The sequence below is a fragment of the Calliphora vicina genome, chromosome 2 (genome assembly GCF_958450345.1).
Source record: "Calliphora vicina chromosome 2, idCalVici1.1, whole genome shotgun sequence".
Classification (NCBI taxonomy): domain Eukaryota; kingdom Metazoa; phylum Arthropoda; class Insecta; order Diptera; family Calliphoridae; genus Calliphora; species Calliphora vicina.
This window is the reverse complement of record NC_088781.1, coordinates 127,621,925-127,645,060: the sequence shown is the minus strand read 5'-3', so window position 1 is coordinate 127,645,060 and position 23,136 is coordinate 127,621,925. Positions and strand designations below refer to the sequence as shown.

The 23,136-nt window shown below is 28.9% G+C and overlaps 2 protein-coding genes across 3 annotated transcripts; one reads left to right on the top strand and one right to left on the bottom strand.

Annotated features, from left to right (window-relative positions):
• The first annotated feature begins 4,689 nt into the window (after positions 1–4,689).
• On the top strand, positions 4,690–17,383 carry LManII (Lysosomal alpha-mannosidase II). Of its 2 annotated transcripts, none has more exons than XM_065501395.1 (8): positions 4,690–4,914; positions 5,040–5,410; positions 13,241–13,583; positions 14,156–14,289; positions 14,378–15,024; positions 15,498–15,712; positions 15,783–16,634; positions 16,697–17,383. In XM_065501395.1, the coding sequence occupies exons 1-8, from the start codon at positions 4,792–4,794 to the stop codon at positions 17,261–17,263; spliced, it is 3,252 nt and encodes a 1,083-aa protein (XP_065357467.1). In that variant the 5' UTR covers positions 4,690–4,791; the 3' UTR covers positions 17,264–17,383. The 2 variants fall into 2 exon arrangements, with proteins under 2 accessions (XP_065357467.1, XP_065357468.1); XM_065501396.1 differs by lacking the exon at positions 14,156–14,289 and adding an exon at positions 13,673–13,806.
• A 502-nt stretch (positions 17,384–17,885) lies between these two features.
• Positions 17,886–22,032, bottom strand: Gr21a (Gustatory receptor 21a). The gene is made up of 4 exons (XM_065501397.1): positions 21,278–22,032; positions 21,067–21,212; positions 20,545–20,903; positions 17,886–17,984 (listed from the first exon to the last, which is right to left on the bottom strand). The coding sequence occupies exons 1-4, from the start codon at positions 22,030–22,032 to the stop codon at positions 17,886–17,888; spliced, it is 1,359 nt and encodes a 452-aa protein (XP_065357469.1).
• Positions 22,033–23,136: the final 1,104 nt, after the last annotated feature.

Sequence of the window (23,136 nt, the reverse complement as noted above, 5' to 3'; positions counted from 1 at the left end):
AACAGTGAAGGGCAAAAATATACACGGAAATAAATTGCAAATTACGGATTAACTGATGCAGAACAAAAACTAAATTTTAATCTTTAACAAAATGTATTTAAAAAACAACGTACATTGGGAGAATTTTGAAAAAAATGTCAACAAATCTGTAATTTCTAAATCTAACAATATTACTGCTTTTCTACTCAGCCAGTGTAAATAATTCTAAAATTGTTATTTGCTTCGAAAAAGTCGAATTTTGTGCCAACAAAGCGTCACATGCGGGAAGTTTTGCTTTACTTTTTTAATTTAAAACAAATAAGAAAATATGGTCGGTCAAGCTCGACCATATAATACCCTACACTAAGAAAAGAACAAAAACTTTTTTCTTTTAAAATTTCAATAATTTATATTTTTGAGTGATTTTCAGAAGGGGGCCTTATATGGGAGCTATGACCAATTATGGACCGATCACCATGTAATTAGGTCATGTGATTTATGCCTATATGAAAATTATATGTGTATACCAACATTTTTAAGAGATTTATACACGTTAAAGTGATTTTCGGAAGCGGACTATATGGGAGCTATGACTAATTATGGACCGATCGCAACAAAATTTGTTGACATGAATTTTGTGTATATAAAACTTATTTGGAGCGAAATTTGTGGAGATACATATATAAATTAAACATTTATGACCGATAAAGTCGAATTTCGGAAGGAAATAATGGACCGATTTCAGCCAGTTTCAATCCGGCCAGATTAACACGTCGAACCTGTACCGAATACAACTGATTCTTTTGAAGCAATCATTGACCGAAAAACGCCCAGAATAATGGATCCATTACAATAACCCGAAGGGTAAGAGATGATATATTAAGCCCGTCCAATCAGCCTAATCAACACCAAAGTCAATTTTTCTGGGAGCAAAAGGGTTCTATCCATTATGAGCTGAAGTCTGATCAGACCATCACAGGGAACCTATATCGAACGCAACTGTAATATTCCATCATGTCATCGCTCGGCCACATGTTGGAATACCAGTTAAAAAGTATTTAGAAAGAAGTGGTTGGGAGGTTTTGCCTCACCCGCTTTATAGTCCAGACCGTTCCCCGTCCAAGCGATGCAGTACTCTCTGGGATACGCTTCACTTCAGAACAGAGTATCCAAAAATTGCTTGATTCGTTCTGGGCTTTAAAAGATGAGCAGTTATTTTGGCTCAAAATCCATATGTTTCCAAAAAAATGGGAAAAGGTCATAGCTAACAATGGACATTACTTTGAATAAATTTCTATTGTACAAATGTAAGCTATAAATTTAAAAAAATTCCGCTTTTATAAGTCATACATCCAATAAAATATTGAGGTTTTTTGTTAATAAGGATTTATTATACTGTGCGATAGCCAAAATTAACTTTGCTGAACATCATTCTGAGATATTCGGACATTTAGATGGTCAAAATGCATGAAAAAGGCAAAAAAAATTACAATTTCCCCTAACTATAAATCGATATATCTAGATTCCTAGAGCTGACCCAGCGAAATGCCGGGACTATATAATTTTAACCGATGTAACTATTCCCGGTAAGCAGAACCACCGCCGATCATTGACCCCTGCCATTTGTCGAATAGTATTATTAATGATCTTTGTTTTTATACCCTTCGCCATGAATGGCAATATATAAGTTTGTCATTCCCTTTGTAATTTCTACATTTTTCATTTGCGACCCCACAAAGTATATATATTATGGATCGTTATAAATAGCGAAGTCCATATAGCCATGTCCGTCTGTATGTTGAAATAAACTTTCCGTAGCTCTCAAATAACTTACATACATGATTCATACATCAATATATCGGGAATTCTTCAGTCTTGGTTGCTATTTATCGGCACAGAAATGGCTAATCTATAAGGAAAAAACCGGGACAACCTCGATTTTTGGCCTATTTTTTATCTATATCTGGATTACTAAGTCATTAATATTGACAATATGGATATCTAATGATAGATATTTCAAAGTCCATTGCAACGATGTTATAGTAAGTTGGAAGCTATAGTAAGTTGGACCTACAATGGGTCTAAATCGAGAAAAATATTTTTTTACCCGAATTTTTTTTTTATCAAAAAAAATTTTTTTTCAAAAATTGTGATTCCAAAAAAAATTTATTTTAAAAATTAAAAAAAAAAATTTTGAAAAAAAATTTAAAAAAAACAATTTGAAAAAAAAATGTTTAAAATCAATTTTTTAAAAAAAAAAAAATAATTTTGCTTAAATTAAAATATTAAAAAAAAATATTTTTAAGTATAATTTAGTGAAGTGTATATAAGATTCGGCACAGACGAATACAGCTCTTTTACTTGTTTTTTGTGAAATCGATTCGAAATACATAATGTTTCACCCTCAATTTTATCAAGGGTACAATATTAAACAGCTTTTCTTGTTGTTGTTTTTGAAACTCGTTTGTGTTAATGAAATAGTTTTTTGTATTTTTTGATTAAAAGTAAGCAAAAACTAAAGTTTAATAATATTTCGAAGCTACATAAAATAAAATTGCTTAAATTGTAATGGCTTTTGTTCTATTCTGATCGCTAAAAATGTAACACATTATGAGGGTATGGGTAACCTTTAATAAATGGTACAATATATCGAGCCCTTAGCGCCAAATTATCGTAAGCGACAAAACACAAATTTTACAGGAGAAGGTTTTTTCGATTATTTTGAAATTTATACATAGAATTAAAAATTTTATGATGCGATATATTATAATATTTGTCTATTTTTCAAAAATATTTATAACTTTTGACAATTAAAAATTCATGGAATACTTTATTGAAAAATATGACAAAAAATATTTTTTAATGATACAAATTTTTCGAATTGAAATACAATTTTTATATATGAATAGTTTTTAATGAAATTTCACAGTTATGTAAAATTTTCTATTTAAAATGGAAAAATAAAAACGAATTTTGAAATTTATTATCAGCAATCCCGCAATTCCCAAAAAAGTGTTGAAAAATCACAAAAATGGAAATTTGTAGTTTTTTTTGGCTATAATATCCATACCAGGGTCGGAGTTATCGGAATCCTTTACAAAATAATTAAAAGCATATTGGATCATCTAAAATCGGTTATTATATTTTGATATCGAATATGCAATTTGAGAATTTTTGCCCTAAAATTTAATTTTACATAAAAAATAGGTGTTTTTTTGAATGGACCTGGTCCCCTCGGTAACAAAAATTTTTAATTTTTTTTATTTAAAATATTTTATGAAAACTTAGCTTTCAGAAAGTATAAATTCCTTATACATCCTCTTAGAAATTTTTAGCTATAACTTAATAAGGAAAAAAGTTATTTTTTCCCAAAAAATTAACGAAAAATCGGCTTTTCAAAATTTTTTAAATTCAAATGCTTATAACTTTGGACCTATTCATTATTTTTATATAGTTCTTCTCTTATTTGATATATACGTATGTTGTTAGTCCAATGAAGGAAAACTGGAGAAAATCGGAAAATATTTGGATACGCTGTTATCAAAAAAATTGAGTAGGTTGGGTAAAAATGTTGAAAATTTAATTTTCAAATGCGAATATCTCCTAAACTATAAGATAGAATTGATAGCTACGACTAGGTCTTTTGTAGCATTCGATGAAAAGATTTTATGTGTGTAATTTTTTTGAAATCGGAACTCAAACGAAGAAATAGGATCATTTTAAAAATGTAATATACCCGAGGTGTCCTACTTTGAGGACCCTTGGTCGCGGCCCTGGTGAGCCCATGAGGTCCACGTTCAGAACTTAAACTCGAGAACACTTCTTCTTTGCTCATGTGAAATTTCATTCAAAGCAATGTAATCATTTAGAAGTTACAGATTTATTTCCCTCTTTTTTTTCTATACCACTATGTGTCGCTTACGATAAAATTCGTTTACTGTAAATGTAAAATCTTACCCCCTATAATTTTGAAGTTATTAACAATTTTGATATTCTGAGATCGCTAAAACATCAGTCGGTCCATAAAATTTTAATTTTTGCAATAAAAAAAAATTTATAAAATGTCACTTACGATAATTTGGCGCTAAGGGCTCGATATGCTGTCAACATTTTGTGTCAGAAAAGAAATCGCCATTAGATGCTTTTAGAAACAACAGAGGGTACCAAGTCCACTTTTGGTCCCTTTTTGTATTTTTATGACTATATAATAATTAGAATTTGTCATTTAATTAATTTGTAAAAAAAAAACTTTGTTCTTAAAATTTCCGTAAAATTACAAAAACAAAATGTTTGTTTACATACAACTATTTTGTCTCCCACTGTTTGCTATTTGTAGTAAATTTCTTATCATTTGTAATGCTACGCCTCACTTACTATGTAGGCTCGTTCGTTAGGTTGCATTGCAATTATAAATCTTGTCTCATTTATATACAAAACTAAAGAGAGTATTCTCTCAATTAATCCGGGATTTTCATTATAGGTTTGTTGCTCTTCTACACTCACTCTAGTATTTCTGCTCAAAAACGTATAAGTTCTATAGAAATCTTTTCATTTAAAATTTCTTTTACTACATCTTGTAGATACTTTGAGTGAATTCTAGTTGTTAGAGTAATATTTCTACTTAGTAATGGGCACTTACTTGTATAAGTAAGAATTATATTCTTTACTTTGACTCAGTTGAGCGGGGATTTTCAAAACGTAATGACATTTAAAACCTAAGCGGGAAAAGCAGAAAATTTTGATATAAGTGAATAAAAGAAAAGAAAAAAAACAATATTAAAATAATATAAATTGTATAGTTTTTGTAATACAATGACAACCGGCTTAAAGGCCACAGTAATTGCAGTGCTCTGCATTACTGTAACGTTAATACAAAATGCTGAATTGCGTCCCCAAAAATCAATGCCCAATGTGGGTACAAACTGCGGTTATGCGGTAGGTCAACAAATGTTATCAACAAGAATGTAAAAATAAATTTGAAGAAAAATAAAGAGCAATAAAAGAGACACAATTTAATAATATTAAATATTTTATTACCCCCTCTTCCCCCTTCATTATAGAGTTGTCCCAAAACCAAGCCTCATATGCTAAATGTTCACTTAATACCCCATACCCATGATGATGTGGGCTGGCTAAAGACAGTCGATCAATATTATTATGGCAGTGAAACATTAATACAAAAAGCCGGTGTCCAATATATCTTGGACTCTGTGGTACAGGAATTACTAAAAGATCCCCAAAAACGTTTTATTTATGTGGAGTCGGCTTTCTTTTTCAAATGGTGGCGTGAGCAAACGCCCGAACTGCAGGAACAGGTTAAAATGTTGGTGAATGAGGGGCGTTTGGAATTTATTGGTGGTGCTTGGAGTATGAACGATGAGGCCACAACACATTATCAGAGTATTATAGATCAATTCGCTTGGGGTTTGAGGTGAGTGTTTGGTTTAAGTGAATTCATATTAAATATTATAAAAATATAAAAAAATTTCTTTTAAATTGAGTGTGGTTTTTTTGTAATAAAAGTTATTCATAGTTTTTAACGCTACTTTTTATGAAGGGTGTTTAAGTTATCTAAAAATGTTGGTAACAATAAAAATACAAGATGTATATTTTAACATTTGTTGAATTATTTGTGCGATGGCGTGATTTAAAAGATTTTTTGGGACAATTTGAAGTGAAATTAAAAAAATAAATAATTTCATTCGAATAAAAAACAGTATTTTTTAACAATTCTTACTAAATTAAAATTTTATCGAATAACAAAACCGAATATTTTTTGTACGAATAAAAATCGAATTATTTTTAAAATTTGTATAGCAATTCAAATACGAATAGACATTACTACACGGGGTAGAAGTAATGAATTCTGGGAAAACTTAAGGTGAAACTAAAAAAAAAATTAAAATTCATTCGAATAAAAAAGCTAATAATTTGCATTCGAATTAAAAATCCAAAGTAAAATTGTATTTGCTTACAATTCATTATTAAATTAAAATTTTATTCGAATAAAAAATCGAATAATTTTTATACGAATAAAAACCGAATTATTTTTATATCAATTATATTGCAGTTTAAAATTTGTAAAGGTATACATAAGTAATGATTCCCTTTAAAATTTTATTCGAACAAAAAAACCGAATAATTTTTAGACGAATAAAACCGAATTATTTTTATTTCAATTATATTGGAAATTAAAATTCCCGAACTATTTGAAACAAAAATAATTCGGTTTTTATTCGAATAAGATTTTAATTTAATAATGAATTGTAAGCAAATAAAATTTTACTTCGAATTTTTTATTCGAATACAAATTATTCGCATTTTTACCTTAATCGATTTTTTCCCTAATTTTTAGTCATTGAATTTTATTGGAATATAATCCAGAACAAGATGTAATAGCTTTCTTTGGAAAATACCCCCAAAACTATTGCCTCAGTAGTAATATTTTACCTTTAAATCGGTTATAATTTTGGGAAATCTGTAGGTGAAACTAAAAAAAATTAAATTCCGTTCGAATAAAAAACCGAATAATTTTTATTCGAATAAAAACTAAAATTTTATTCGAACAAAAAAACCGAATAATTTTTATAAAATTAAATTATTCGAATAAAAACCGAATTATTTTTATTTCAATTATATGTAGTTTAAAATTTGTATAACATTAAACATACGAATAGACATAGACATTACTAGACGGGGTAGATGTAAGGAATTAATTTTTTATTCCCGAAATCTTTGAAATAAAAATAATTCGGTTTTTATTCGTATAAGAATTATTCAGTTTTTTTATTCGAATAAAATTTTAATTTAATAAAAAGTTGTAAGCAATTACATTTTTATTTCGGATTTTTTATTCGAATAAAAATTATTCGGTTTTTTATTCGAATGAAATTTAATTCTTTTTTTAGTTTTTTTTTCCAAAATCATAAACGTTTAAATGAAAATCATTAGTTATAATAATTATTCGGTTTTTTATTCGAATAAACTTTTAATTTAATAATGAATTGTAAGCAAATAAAATTTTAATTCGGATTTTTTATTCGAATACAAATAATTCGCTTTTTTATTCGAATAATTTTTTTTTTTTTTTAATTTCACCTAAAACCTTAATCGATTTTTTCGTTTTGAATTTTATTGATTTGCCTCATTATTTGAAATTACATCTATTGCAATATGTAATAGCTTTTATTGAAAAATACCTCCAAAACTATTGCCTCAGTAAAAATATTTTCTCTTTAAATCGGTTATGATTTAGGTGAAACTAAAAAAATTTTAAATTTCACTTGAATAGAAAACCGAATAATTTTTATTCGTTTATAAAATCCGAAATAAAAATGTAATTGCTAACAATTCATTATTAAACTAAAATTTTATTCGAATAAAAAAACCGAATAATTTTTGTACGAATAAAAACCGAATAATTTTTATTTCAATTATATGTACATATGTATTTAAAAATTTGTGTAACAATAAAAATACGAATAGACATTACTAGACTGGGTAGATGTAAGGAATTCATTTTTTTATTAGATTCATATTAGATTCAAAAATAATTCGGTTTTTATTCGTATAAAAATTATTCGGTCTTTTTATTCGAATAAAATTTTAATTTAATAAAAAATTGTAAGCAATTACATTTTTATTTCGGATTTTTTATTTGAATAAAAATTATTCGGTTTTTTATTCGAATGGAATTTAATTTTTTTTAGTTTTTTTTCAAAACCATAAACGCTTTAAATGGAAATCATTACTTATAATAATAATAAAATAAAATTATAATAATTATTTTAATTTAATAACGAATTGTAAGCAAATTAAATTTTACTTCTAATTTTTTATTCAGATACAAATTATTCGCTTTTTTATTCGAATGAAATTTTAATTTTTTTTTAATTTCACCTAAAACCTCGATCGATTTATTCGTTTTGAATTTTATTGATTTGCTTCATTATTTGAAATTACATCTATTGCAATATGTAATAGCTTTTATTGGAAAATACCTCCAAAACTATTGCCTCAGTAAAAATATTTTCTCTTTAAATCGGTTATGATTTTGGGAAATCTGTAGGTGAAACTAAAAAAAATTTAAATTTCATTCGAATAAAAAACCGAATAATTTTTATTCGAATAAAAAACCGGATGTAAAAATATATTTGCTTACAATTCATTATTAAACTAAAATTTTATTCGAATAAAAAAACCGAATAAGTTTTGTACGAATAAAAACCGAATAATTTTTATTTCAATTATATGTACATATGTATTTAAAAATTTGTGTAACAATAAAAATACGAATAGACATTACTAGACGGGGTAGATGTAAGGAACTAATTTTTTATTAGATTCATATTAGATTCAAAAATAATTCGGTTTTTATTCGTATAAAAATTATTCAGTTTTTTTATTCGAATAAAATTTTAATTTAATAAAAAGTTGTAAGCAATTACATTTTTATTTCGGATTTTTTATTCGAATAAAAATTATTCGGTTTTTTATTCGAATGAAATTTAATTTTTTTAAGTTTTTTTTCAAAACCATAAACGCTTTAAATGGAAATCATTACTTATAATAATTATTCGTTTTTTTATTCGAATAAAATTTTAATTTAATAATGAATTCTAAGCAAATTAAATTTTAATTCGAATTTTATATTCGAATACAAATTATAAAAATTATTCGGTTTTTTATTCGAATAAAATTTTAATTTAATAAAAAATTGTAAGCAATTACATATTTATTTCGGATTTTTTATTCGAATAAAAATTATTCGGTTTTTTATTCGAATGAAATTTAATTTTTTTAAGTTTTTTTTCCAAAATCATAAACGTTTTAAATAAAAATCATTACTTATAATAGTTATTCGGTTTTTTATTCGAATAAAATTTTAATTAAATAATGAATTCTATGCAAATAAAATTTTAATTCGGTTTGTTATTCGAATAAATTTTTTTAATTTCACCTAAAACCTTAATCGATTTTTGCCCGTTTATTATTCGTTGAATTTTATTGATTTGCTTCATTATTTGAAAAAATATCTATAGCCATATTTAATAGCTTTCTTTGGAAAATACCTCCAAAACTATTGCCTCAAAAAAGTTTTTGATTTCGGAAAATTTTTTTTATTTTTTTTTAATTTTTTTCGAATGATTGAAGAAATAGCTATCTAAACTCTTCGGGACGCATTTTTCTATGAACAAAAGAAAATAAGTTACATGCATGAGAAAAAGCTCCTGCCCGGCCAAAATGTCAAATTTTGACCCCCTCTAACTCAGAGAGTTCTCCACCGAACTAACCTTTGTGCATGACGGTCGGAAGACATCGATATAAAAAGTTGGTGCACTTGACATGAAATCCCCCAATATCTCAATAAGAGATATTTATTGTAAATTTTAATCGCCTAAACTAATATTATTGCTCAAAATATGTTTGTCAATTTCTTTGTCATAAAATCATCATCAATGTCTGTTTAAATACATACATATATATTTTAAGAACATGGAATTTCCCTTACACAAAGTAAAGTTTTTAAATTAATAATTCTTTATAATAAAACAAATTTCATTTTCAAATAATAAATTCATTGAGAAGGTCAGCCATTTTAAGTCTGCCATATTTTTATAAACTATAAACTTTTGTTGATTTCATTTAGTTTTTTTTTAAATCTAATTTAAAAATCTTGCAAACAAATATTATTTTTCACATAATATTTGTCTTTGAAAACATTAAAATAGCTTTTAAATAAATTATTATTTAAATACAAAAAAATAGTTTCATTGTTAAACAATGCAAACAGTGCTAAAAAAATATAGTAATAATTACTATCTTAAATAACTTTTTTTAAATTTATAATTTTAATTAGTAGTAGATACATATATAGTTGAAAAATTCATACAACCAAGATATATTGTCTAGACATCATAAGTCATAGATAATATTAATAGTTTTGGAAGTATTTTCCAATGAAAGCATTTACATCTTGCATAAATCGATTAAGGTTTAGGAACTTTTTAGGTGAAACTAAAAAAAATTTAAATTTCATTCGAATAAAAAAGCGAATAATTTGTTTTCGAATAAATAAATTATTAAATTAAAATTTTATTCGAAAAAAAACCGAATAATCTTTATACGAATAAAAACCGAATTATTTGTATTTCAACTATATTGAAGTTTAAATTTAAAAAGTTTATGATTTTGGAACATTTTTAGGTGAAAGTAAAAAAAATTTTAAATTTCATTCGAATAAAAAACCAAATAATTTTTATTCGTAAAAAAAACCCGAAGTAAAAATCCAATTGGTTAAAATGCTTTATAAAATTAAAATTTTATTCTAATAAAAAAAGAATAATTTTTATTCGAATAAAAAGCGAATTATTTTTATTTCAATTTAATTGTAGTTTATATTTTCTATAAGATAAAAATACGAATAGATATAAATATGTATACATACATATTTTATTCGAGTAAAAACCAGGGTAGAAATAAGGAATTCCTTTTGATCGGTTATGTTTTTAAGAAATTGTTAGGTGAAACTAAAAAAATTTTAAATTTCATTCGAATAAAAAACCGAATAATTTTTATTCGTACAAAAAATTCAAATTATTTTTTTATCGAAAAAAGTGAAAATGTAATTACTCACTATTCATCATAAAATTAAAATTCTATTCGAATAAAAAAACGTATAATTTTTATTCTAATTTTATGTTTATAATAGTAATTGCTAATAAATCCTGATAAGTTTCAAAGTAAATTCGAATAAAAAACGATTAATCGGTTATATTTTTAGGAAATTTTTAGTTGAAACTAAAAAAAATAAAAAAATCATTCGAATAAAAAACCGAATAATTTTTATTTGTTCAAAAAAATCGAACAATTTTTTTATCTAAAATAGTAAAAATGTTATTACATACTTACAATTCATTATAAAATTAAATTTTTATTCGAATAATTTTTACTCTAATTTTATGTAAACACGTAATTACTAATAAATCTTAGTAAGTTTAAAATTTTATTCGATTGAAAAACCGAATAATATTTATACGAATAAAAGCCCTACCATTTTTATTCGAATTTTAATTATTTATGGGAGTCATTCAACGACTAACAGTAATAAGTATATTTTATTCGAATAATTTGTCACTTAAGTATGAAACATTTTTAGACAAAACTAAAAAAAAATTAATTGCGACCAATTCATTATTGGATTAAAATGTTATTAGATCAATTTTTATTTGAATTGTATTTGAATGAAACTAAAAAAATTTTAAATTTCATTCGAATAAAAAACCAAATAATTTTTATTCATATAAAAGATGCGAATTATTTTTATTCGAAAATAGTAAAAATTTAATAGTTTACAATTCATTATTGAATTAAAAAAAAAACGAAATTTTTTATTTGAATTTTAAGTTTATAAATATAAAATTTTATTAAAAATTCGATTAAAACAAAAAAATTTTAGATAAAACTAAAAAAAAAAAAATTGTGACCAATTCATTATTAGATTAAAATGTTATTCGATAAAAAAAACCGAATGATTTTTATTCGAATAAAACCAAAACTATTTTTATTCATAGTAAAACCTAATCATTTTTATTTGAATTGCAATTGAATGTTTAATTTTAATTCATATAAAAGATGCGGATTATTTTTATTCAATACACTAATAGTAAAAATTAAATTGCTTACAATTAAAATTTTATTCGAATAAAAAACCGAATAATTTTTATTCGAATAAACAACCGGAATTTTTTATTTGAATTTTAAGTGAACATGTAATTGCTTATACATCTTTATAAATATAAAATACATCTTTATAAATATAAAAAACCGAATAATTCTTATATCTACGAATAAAAACCGATTAATTTTTATTCGAATTTGAATTAAAAATTTTATTAACAACCTTAATAAAAATACCCTAATAATGGAGTCTCTTAACAAGTAAGAGTAATTAATATATTTTATTCGAATAAAAATCGGGTTAATTTGCCACTTAAGTTTGGAAATTTTTTAGACAAAACTAAAAAAATTTAATTGTGACCAATTCATTATTGGATTAAAATGTTATTAGATCAAAAAACCGAATAATTTTTATTCGAATAAAACCCGAACTATTCGTAGTAAAACCTATTAATTTTTATTTGAATTGTATTTGAATGAAACTAAAAAAAATTTTAATTTCATTCGAATAAAAAACCGAATAATTTTTATTCATATAAAAGATGCGAATTATTTTTATTCGAAAATAGTAAAAATTGAATTTTTTACAATTCATTATTGAATTAAAATTGTATTCGAATAAAAAAACGAATAATTATTATTCGAATAAACAAACGAAATTTTTTATTAGAGTTTTAAGTTTATAAATATAAAATTTTATTAAAAATTCGATTAAAACAAAAAAATTTTAGATAAAACTAAAAAGAAATTAAATTGTGACCAATTCATTATTAGATTAAAATGTTATTCGATAAAAAACCGAATAATTTTGATTCGAATAAAACCCGAACTATTTTTTTTTCATAGTAAAACCTAATTATTTTTATTTGAATTACATTTGAATGGAACTAAAAAAATTTTAAATTTCATTCGAATAAAAAACCGAATAATTTTTATTCATATAAAAGATGCGAATTAGTTTTATTCGAAAATAGTAAAAGTAAAAATGAAATGGTTTACAATTCATTAGAAAATTAAAATATTATTCGAATAAAAAAACGAATAATTATTATTAGAAAAAACAAACGAAATTTTTTATTCGAATTTTAAGTGAACATGTAATTGCTAATAAATCTTTATAAATATAAAATTTTATTCGAATAAAAACACGAATAATTTGTATTCGAATAAACAACTGAAATTTTTTATTCGAATTTTAAGTAAACATGTAAACGCTAACAAATCTTTATAAATTAAAAAGTTTTAATCGAATAAAAAACCGAATAATTTTTATACGAATAAAAACCGAATTATTTTTATTCGAATTTTAATTTCTATAAACAATCTTAATAAAAAATACCTTAATTATGGAAGTCATTCAACGAGTAACACTAATTATTATATTTTATTCGAAGAAAAATCGGGGTATATCGGAGTATGGATCATTTTGTGGTGGGTATATAAAGAAATGGCTGATTTTCACGTCCTAAAATCTTATGTTAAATTTATTACAAATTTTGTTCTATTATACGTCTTCTTCTAATAAGATATGCTCCCTCAACTACAGACTAATTGCATAAAATACATTTTCTAACATCTTTAGACGCCTCAACGACACCTTTGGCGAATGTGGCCGTCCTCGCATTGGCTGGCAAATCGATCCCTTTGGTCATTCACGTGAAATGGCTTCTATGTTTGCACAAATGGGTTTCGATGGTCTGTTCTTTGGCCGACTCGATTACCAAGACAAAGATGAAAGACTAATGACCAAAAAAGCCGAAATGATATGGAGAGCTTCGGCTAATTTAGATGAAGCGGCTCACCTCTTCACTGGTGCATTGTACAATCAATATCAACCACCGCCTGGTTTCTGTTTCGACATCTTATGTGCCGATGAGCCAATTATAGATGGTAAACATTCACCTGATAATAATGTTAAAAGGAGGGTAAGTGTTTCTTTTTTTTTTCATTTTAAATACTTGTATTCTTATCTATGCTATTCATTAATTAAATTTATTACAAACATTACAATTAGGTCGATGAGTTCTATGAGTTTGTTGAAAAACAAGCAAAATATTATCGTACTAATAATATAATCGTAACCATGGGTGGTGATTTTACCTATCAGGATGCTAATGTTTATTATAAAAATTTGGATAAATTAATACGGTAACAGATACAAATCAGAAACAAATTTGCATGTACACACACAAAAAAAGAAAAGATAATTTTGGTTAACCATTTTAGAAAATTCAAATAATTTACTTTAACTTTCATAAATTTAAATTAAAAACAGATTAACAAAATAATATTAAAGCTTATATTAACATTTCCCTAAAATATGCTACATAAATTACTAATTTTTGATGCATACTTGCAGGCTGTATTATTAAATTTAAAATACAGCATTTTCTTTATTCATTTAATTTGGATTTGGTAATGTAACGAAAATTAATCTTAATAACACTTCACTTTAGCCCTTCTTTTACCATCCACATTCTGACATAAACCTTTTTAGGTTGATGAATTTTTCGCTATAGCGCATAATATGTCCCAGGGTTATCGCACCAATCATATTTTGGTAACCATGGGTGAGGATTTTCATTATCAAAATGCCAATATGTGGTATAAGAATTTGGATAAACTTATAAAGTGAGTTAGCCAAAGTTTTCTCAACATGCTGATTTTAATCTTTATCCCCTAAACATGGAACCTCTATTAATTTCATCTAACATTACAGATATGCCAATGCCCGCCAAGCCAATGGCTCTGACATAAACCTGCTCTACTCTACCCCTTCGTGTTATCTCAAATCTCTACACGATGCTGGTATTACTTGGCCCACCAAAGATGATGATTTCTTCCCCTATGCCTCGGATCCTCATGCCTACTGGACTGGCTATTTCACCTCAAGACCCACACTCAAGCGCTACGAGCGAGTAGGCAACAATTTCCTACAAGTTTGTAAACAACTTACCGCCTTGGCACCCAACTTGTATCCCGAACTGTTGCCCCACTTGGGTTTTATGCGTGAAACTATGGGCGTGATGCAACATCATGATGCTGTAACGGGCACGGAAAAACAAAAGGTGGCCTTTGATTATGCCAGGCGCTTAAGTGTAGGCATGCGTACTTGCAGTGCCAATGCTCGTGCTGTTTTGAATCGTTTGACCCAGGGCGATCCACCACGTCCCAAGCGACATGGCAAACCTAGACCTTTCCAATTTGAATTTAAGACTTGTTCATTGCTTAACATCAGCAGCTGTGAGGTATCGGAGAAGAGTGAACAATTTGTGCTGACTTTGTACAATCCCCTGTCACATTCGACTGATGATTATGTGAGGCTACCGGTGCCGGATGTTAATTATGTGGTAACGGATTATAAGAGTAAGTTGTAGGGGAATTTTGGGCGGGTTAATAGTCTAATGGAACACAATTTCTGGGAAAATTGTCAAAAACTGAAAAGCAAAAACTTCACTGTGTGGACACGAATGCACAGTGGGACAGAATCAAATTTTTTTGGAAATAAATCGAAGGTGCCCTACCTTGAGCCCCTATAACGCCGCCTGGAGAATTTGTATATCCAAATTTAATAACTTAAACTCGAATACTCCTTGGCTACGCTCATGTCAAATTTTGTTTCGATCGGACCAGCCGTTTAGAAATGCCAGATTTATTTCCAAAAGATTTCTATTCTGCCCCACTGTAGAATGCAGTTTCAAAAGGGATTTTTGAAATGTTTTGCAGCAAATGTTTCACAGTGTGCACTGGGACTTTTTTATTACAAAAGCTTTTTCCTAAAGAAACTTTTTAAGTGGCAAGAAAAGCTTTTTTCAATTATAATTTCAATTTAATTACAGATGTGGTTCTCGACATTCAATACGTACCCGTGCCCGTCCAACTACAAAACCTTACATACCGCGAATCACAAGCCAAGTACGAGCTTATATTCCTGGCCAGCGAACTGCCCTCATTTGGCTACAAATCCTATTACATAAAGAAAACCAATGGCCATCACATGAAACCACAACCAGATCCAGATAATATGTCAAGCTTAGTAGATATAGGCAATGAGGTAAGTGTTCAGAACAAAACAACCATAAAATTCCACAATTTTATTAATTTTCCCCAAACCCTTATTAAAGAACATACGCCTAACATTCGACACCAATGGTTTCCTAGCGGCTGTAGAGGCCGATGGCATGACTCGTATGATTAGCCAAGAATTCCTATACTATGATGCTGCCATAGGCAATAATCGTGAATTCCGCAATCGTTCTTCGGGAGCCTATATTTTCCGACCCAAAACCGATAGTGTGCATACCGTGGCTGTGGCCCCAGAAATCACAGTTTATCGTGGTGATTTAGTGGAGGAAGTACATCAAAAATTCAACAGCTGGATTAGTCAAGTGGTGAGAGTGTATAAGCAACAGAAATATGCTGAATTTGAGTGGTTGGTGGGACCCATACCCATTGACGATGGTGTTGGTAAGGAAATAATAACACGTTTCAATTCTGACATCAAATCGGAGGGTATATTCTATACCGATTCCAATGGCCGGGAAATGATTAAACGCCTGAAAGATCATCGTGATACTTGGAGGGTTAAGCTGCTGGAAAAGGCAGCTGGCAATTATTATCCCATCACTACAAAAATAGCTTTAGAAGATGAAAATGCCCGCTTAGCTATTTTGACAGATCGTGCCCAGGGTGGCAGTTCTTTGGGAGATGGTTCTTTGGAGCTTATGATTCATAGACGTCTGTTGCATGATGATGCTTTTGGTGTGGAGGAGTCATTGAATGAAACGGCTTATGGTCAGGGTTTGGTAGCCAGAGGTATACACTATTTGATAATGGGCTCCTCGCAATTGGATCAAAGTCCTACAACCCAATCTCTGGAGCGTTTCACTCAACTGGAGAGGACTCTGCAGCCATGGAGATTCTTTAGTGATACCAAGTATTCGTATGAAGAATGGAGACAGCAATTTACTAATATTGTAAGTAAAATGTTTAAAAAAAAATATAATTAAGATTCAAATATTATTTATTATTTCTACAGTTCACAGGCCTCTCCATTTCCTTGCCCAAAAACATACACCTGCTAACCTTTGAACCCTGGCATGAGAATGAAATCTTAGTACGTTTCGAACACATACTGGAAAAAGACGAAGATCCCGAATACTCCAAATTTGTGCAATTTGATATAAATGAGGTTTTCCAAGGCTTCAAAATTACCAACATAAGAGAAACCACACTCGATGGTAATGCCTGGTTAGATGAAAATCGCCGCATGGAATTTGTACCTGATCCTGAAGATTCCTGGTATGAAAATTATGCTGTCTTTGCCAAATCTGCCAATCATGTACAATTGCTTAAAGCAGACAAGCCCTTAGTAGCCACCGACTATCACGAGGAGCTTTTGCCTATTGGTGGTTTGGGTGCTGAAAGTAATCGCTTGAAACGTGATTACGGCTCGAGTCACAAAGAGTTGAATCGTTTGCGTATGGAGAAATTGAAGCTGCTGAAGTTAACAGTTGCCGAATTGCCTCTGCAATACAATGATGATCGTAAATTTATGATTGAATTGAGCGCCATGCAAATAAGAACATTTGTAATGTATTTGTAAGACTTTAAAAGGAGGGAGAGAATTTCAAGATGGAATAATTATAATAAAGTGAAATAAAACACAAAAATTGTAATCTTAAATTAACTAAGAATCAAATAAAATTTATTTACAGCATAACAAGTTTTTTTCTTACAATTTAATTAAACATGTAAAAGCAAATCCAAAATATTAAATATAAATATGCATAAACTAAGTACTATAATGAAATCTTTAACATATCATATTTTTCCAGTTCAAAATCTTATAATGCATAGAAAATTTGCTTAAGAAATATGTTTTAATTAAATAATTAAGTTATATTAGAATTTATATGAGGAATCTTTGAAATAATATGCAAGCGCCCTCTATATGTCAGTAATTTTAATTTATTATCATTGTCACAAACCTTAGTGCGGTTTTAAACCCCCACAATAATCATATACTATACTTCTATATTACATACAGTACATAAAGCAGGGGTGTGTTATATTATTGGTTTAATAGTATTTTAAAAAATCGAATTTCAAACTTTATCATCGTTTATATTCCACAAAAATATTGCTTTAAAAAAATTTAATAAGATATTTGTATAATTTCAAGCCTGTGATATCCGAAGAGCCATTCACTGGCTTTTCTCTTAATCCTACATGGCCTCCATGGCTTGCTTTGAACGAATGCCGCGCTGTTCAGTGATTTTAAATTGCAGCAAGACAACCAGATAAGTGGCCATAAAGGAAACATTCTGGAAAAAAAAATTAAATTTAAAGAAAATAGTTAAATTTCTCAAAGGAAATTAAAAGAAATTTAGTTAATAAGGAACCAAGAATATACGAAGAAATTGACTTAATAAGGAACCAAGAATAGACGAAGAAATTGACTTAATAAGAAACCAAGAATAGACGAAGAAATTGACTTAATAAGGAACCCCGATTGGACAAAGAACTTGAGTTAATAAGGAACCACGAAGAGACAAAGAACTTGAGTTAATAAGGAACCACGATTGGACAAAGAACTTGACTTAATAAGGAACTACGATTGGACAAAGAAATTGACTTAATAAGGAACAACGATTGAACAAAGAAATTGACTTAATAAGCAACTACGATTGGACAAAGAAATTGAGTTTAAAATTAACCACGATTGAACAAAGAAATTGACTTAATAAGGAAGCACGATTGAACAAAGAAATTGACTTAATAAGGAAGCACGATTGAACAAAGAAATTGAGTTAATAAGGAACATCGATTGACAAAGAAATTTAGTTAATAATAAGGAACCACGAATGAACAAAGAACTTGAGTTAATAAGGAACCGCGAATGAACAAAGAACTTGAGTTAATATGGAACATCGATTGACTAAGAAATTGAGTTAATAGGGAACCACGATTAAAAAAAGAAATTGAGTTAATAAGGAACCTCGATTGGATAAAAAAATTGATTAATAGGGAACCACGATTGAACAAAGAAATTGAGTTAATAAGGAACCTCGATTGGACAAACAAATTGAGTTAATAGGGAACCACGATTGGACAAAGAACTTGAGTTAATAAGGAACCAAGATTGGACATAGAAATTGAATTAATAAGGAACCACGATTGGACAAAGAAATTGAATTAATAAGGAACCAAGAATAGACGAAAAAATTTACTTAATAAGGAACCACGATTGGACAAAGAAATTGAATTAATAAGGAACCAAGAATAGACGAAAAAATTTACTTAATAAGGAACCACGATTGGACAAAGAACTTGAGTTAATAAGGAACCACGATTGGACAAAGGACTTGAGTTAATAAGGATCCACGATTGGACAAAGAACTTGAGTAAATAAGGAACCAAGATTGGACAAAGAACTTGAGTTAATAAGGAATCACGATTAGACAAAGATCGGACAAAGAACTTGAGTTAATAAGGAACCACGATTGGACAAAGAACTTGAGTTAATAAGGAACCACGATTAGACAAAGATTGGACAAAGAACTTGAGTTAATAAGGAACCACGATTGGACAAAGAACTTGAGTTAATAAGGAACCACGATTAGACAAAGAACTTGAGTTAATAAGGAACCACGATTGGACAAAGAACTTGAGTTAATAAGGAACCACGATTGGACAAAGAACTTGAGTTAATAAGGAACCACGATTAGACAAAGAACTTGAGTTAATAAGGAACCACGATTGGACAAAGAACTTGAGTTAATAAGGAACCACGATTGGACAAAGAACTTGAGTTAATAAGGAACCACGATTGGACAAAGAACTTGAGTTAATAAGGAACCACGATTAGACAAAGAACTTGAGTTAATAAGGAACCACGATTGGACAAAGAACTTGAGTTAATAAGGAACCACGATTAGACAAAGAACTTGAGTTAATAAGGAACCACGATTGGACAAAGAACTTGAGTTAATAAGGAACCACGATTGGACAAAGAACTTGAGTTAATAAGGAACCACGATTAGACAAAGAACTTGAGTTAATAAGGAACCACGATTGGACAAAGAACTTGAGTTAATAAGGAACCACGATTGGACAAAGAACTTGAGTTAATAAGGAACCACGATTGGACAAAAAACTTGAGTTAATAAGGAACCACGATTGGACAAAGAACTTGAGTTAATAAGGAACCACGATTGGACAAACAACATGAGTTAATAAGGAACCACGATTAGACAAAGATTGGACAAAGAAATTGAGTTAATAAGGAACCACGATTAGACAAAGATTGGACAAAGAAATTGAGTTAATAAGGAACCACGATTGGACAAAGAACTTGAGTTAATAAGGAACCACGATTGGACAAAGAAATTTACTTAATAAGGGACATCGATTGAACATAGTAATTGACTTTATAATGAACCATGATTATACAAAGAAATTTAATTAATATGGAATCACGATTGGACAAAGAATTTTACTTAATAAGGAACCACGATTGGACAAAGAAACTGACTTAATAGCAAACCAAAATTGGACAAAGAAATTGAGTTAATAAGGAACTACGATTAGACAAAGAAATAGACTAAATAAGGAACCAAGATTGGACCAAGAAATTGATTTAATAAGGAAGGAACCACGATTGGACAAATTAATTGACTTAATAAGGAAGGCACCACGATTGGACCAAGAAATTGATTTAATAAGGAACCACGGTTGGACAAAGAAATTGAGTTAATAAAGATCCACGATTAGACAATAAAATTGAATTGATAAAGAAATTTACTTTATCTCTAGTTCAGGTTTTAGTCTTTTAAACAGTTTCCTTTCACAGTATTTATCTCTTTTAAACTATTTCAAACTTACCGAAGTTATCAATTCCCTGTTAATATTGGCATAACCATCCAAATTCATTATGGGCGGATTCTTTGCTATAGCCACCAAAAACATTTCCACTTCCTTTTGCGTTGATGTATCCACAGCTGTCAAGTTGACATTCAGCAATTGAGTTTGAAAATCTAGGCCCACTTTTTGCGATGCATAATGGGCCTCATTACATATGATGTACAGAAGACTCATGCAGTAGAAAACTATGACAAAGAGGCCGACTTCCTTATAGGTGGCTCCATGATCGATAATTTCACTAAACGAACCGTAAGTGGCAATGATGGTGGTGAAAAAGACAACCAGACAATACATGCCATACATGTTGGAGTAGGCGCGTCCTAAAAAAGGTGAAAAAGAAGGTCTGTTTAATATAGTAAGTCAAAACAATAGATCTTGTCCTTGAAGATCTATTAGATTTGGATAACCTGAGAAGACTCAATAGAATATATTTTAAGTGTTTAAACCTATTGAAGATTTTATTATTTTTCTGTAGTGACTTACCCAACTGCTGCATCATGTGACTTAAATCCACCCATAGATGTCGATATTCTGTTAATTTTTCTGCTGGCTTATCACCCCTCAAAGTAGTTTTCAAAGAATTCAACAAAGCCTTGCTAGCAGTACCGAAAGCAGTGCAATTTATATACCTAAACAAGAAATATAAATGATATTAGTCTAAATAAATAGGCTTCACTATATATCCCAGACTTACCACAAACTACAGAAACAATTCAGCATGGCTATAATAGGATAATAGGCAAATGTATACCACAATTCAAAATCTGGCTGCAAAAAGTACTGTGACAAATTTATTAAAATACTTAAAGCCCACGAACAAATACACAAGGCCCAGGTCAGAGAATATAAATTGGGAAATACTATGGGTGTACCAGTGACCATCAAAAACTTCAATTGATAATTCGTCCACATATTTTTAAATATTGCCACCTGATGACCATGCCTCCAACTTGCCACAGGCAGTAAAAAATTGGTGAACAACAAACTGATAAAAATCACATTGTAAATGGCCTCATCAAACCGTTTATCCGAATTTACCACAAAATTATTCACTCTCTCCCTTAAAACCAACACCACCACTGTAGTTTGTATGCAATAGATAAAAATGGCCCATAAAACCTGTTTCGAATGCCAGGAAAAACCCGTCCGTGGTAAATTCGTTTTAGGCGGATTACGATGAATGGGCATAACACCCATTATTTGAAACAGTACCAGCAAACTTTTGGTAGTATGATAAAAGGAATCATGTTTATCTAACAAATCCGGATCATCAATGGTCTCATGTTTGCGCACATAATAATCGGTTAAATTATTCACATCACTGCGTGCCAAAATGTCCAACTTTTCACGAAATCTCAATTCATCCTGGAGAAATTGCTTCTGATTGGGATTCAAAACGGGAGCTATTTTTAGAGGTGATTTAGTGCTGACAGAAGCCCAAAAGGCCATGTTGTTTTGAAGAAAGTTAAATAAAATTGCACTTGTTATATCGTTGTTAGTTTAAAATAAAATGTTTACAGCTATTCTGTGTCAAGTGCTTAAATACTGTTGCATTTAAAATTCATTGATTACTAAAGTTTGTAATATTAATGCTTGGACAAATAAAAGAGGAAAGTTCTAGGTTAAAAAAGGTGGAATATTAGATGAGTTGTTTGTGTCAAGTTAAATTTGTTGTTAAACTAAAATAAAATTAATAAAATTTCAACCAGACTAAGGAAAATAGTTTTATAATCATTTAATAGCCAATACTAAACCCGTTAACACAGTTTATGAGCTCCTTGGTTAAATTGTGGTTCCTTATTAAGACAATTTCTAGCTCCAACACCAGATACTTTTTAAGTAAATTTTTCGGTCGAATCCAAAGAGTCTGGATAAGAACTAGATAATTTCTTGCTATAATTGAAGTTCCTCATTAAATCAATCCTTTTCTCCAATCGTGGTTCCTTATTAGGTCAATTTCTTGGTCCAATCTTTGCTGATTATTAAGTCAATTATTTTGTTCAATCGTGGTTGCGTATTTAGTCATATTCTTATCCAATCGTGGTTTCTTACTAACTCAATTTCTCGGTTCAATCGTGGTTCCATATAAACGCAATTTCTTTGTCTAATTGTGGTTCCTTATTAACTCGATTTCTTTGTCCAATCCTGGTTCCCTATTAACTCAATTTCTTTGTCCAGTTGTGGTTCCTTCCTTGTAAACTCAATTTCAAGATCCAATCGTGGTTCCTTATTAACTCAATTTCTTTGTCCAATCCTGGTTCCTTATTAACTCAATTTCTTTGTCCAATTGTGGTTCCTTCCTTGTTAACTCAATTTCAAGGTCCAATCGTGGTTCCTTATTAGCTCAATTTCTTTTTCTAATTGTGGTTCCTTATTAACTCAATTTATTTGTCCAATCGTGGTTCCTTATTAACTCAATTTCTTTGTCCAATCGTGGTTCCTTATTAACTCAATTTCTTTTTCCAATCGTGGTTCCTTATTAACTCAATTTCTTTGTCCAATTGTGGTTCCTTATTAACTCAATTTCTTTGCCCAATCGTGGTTCCTTATTAA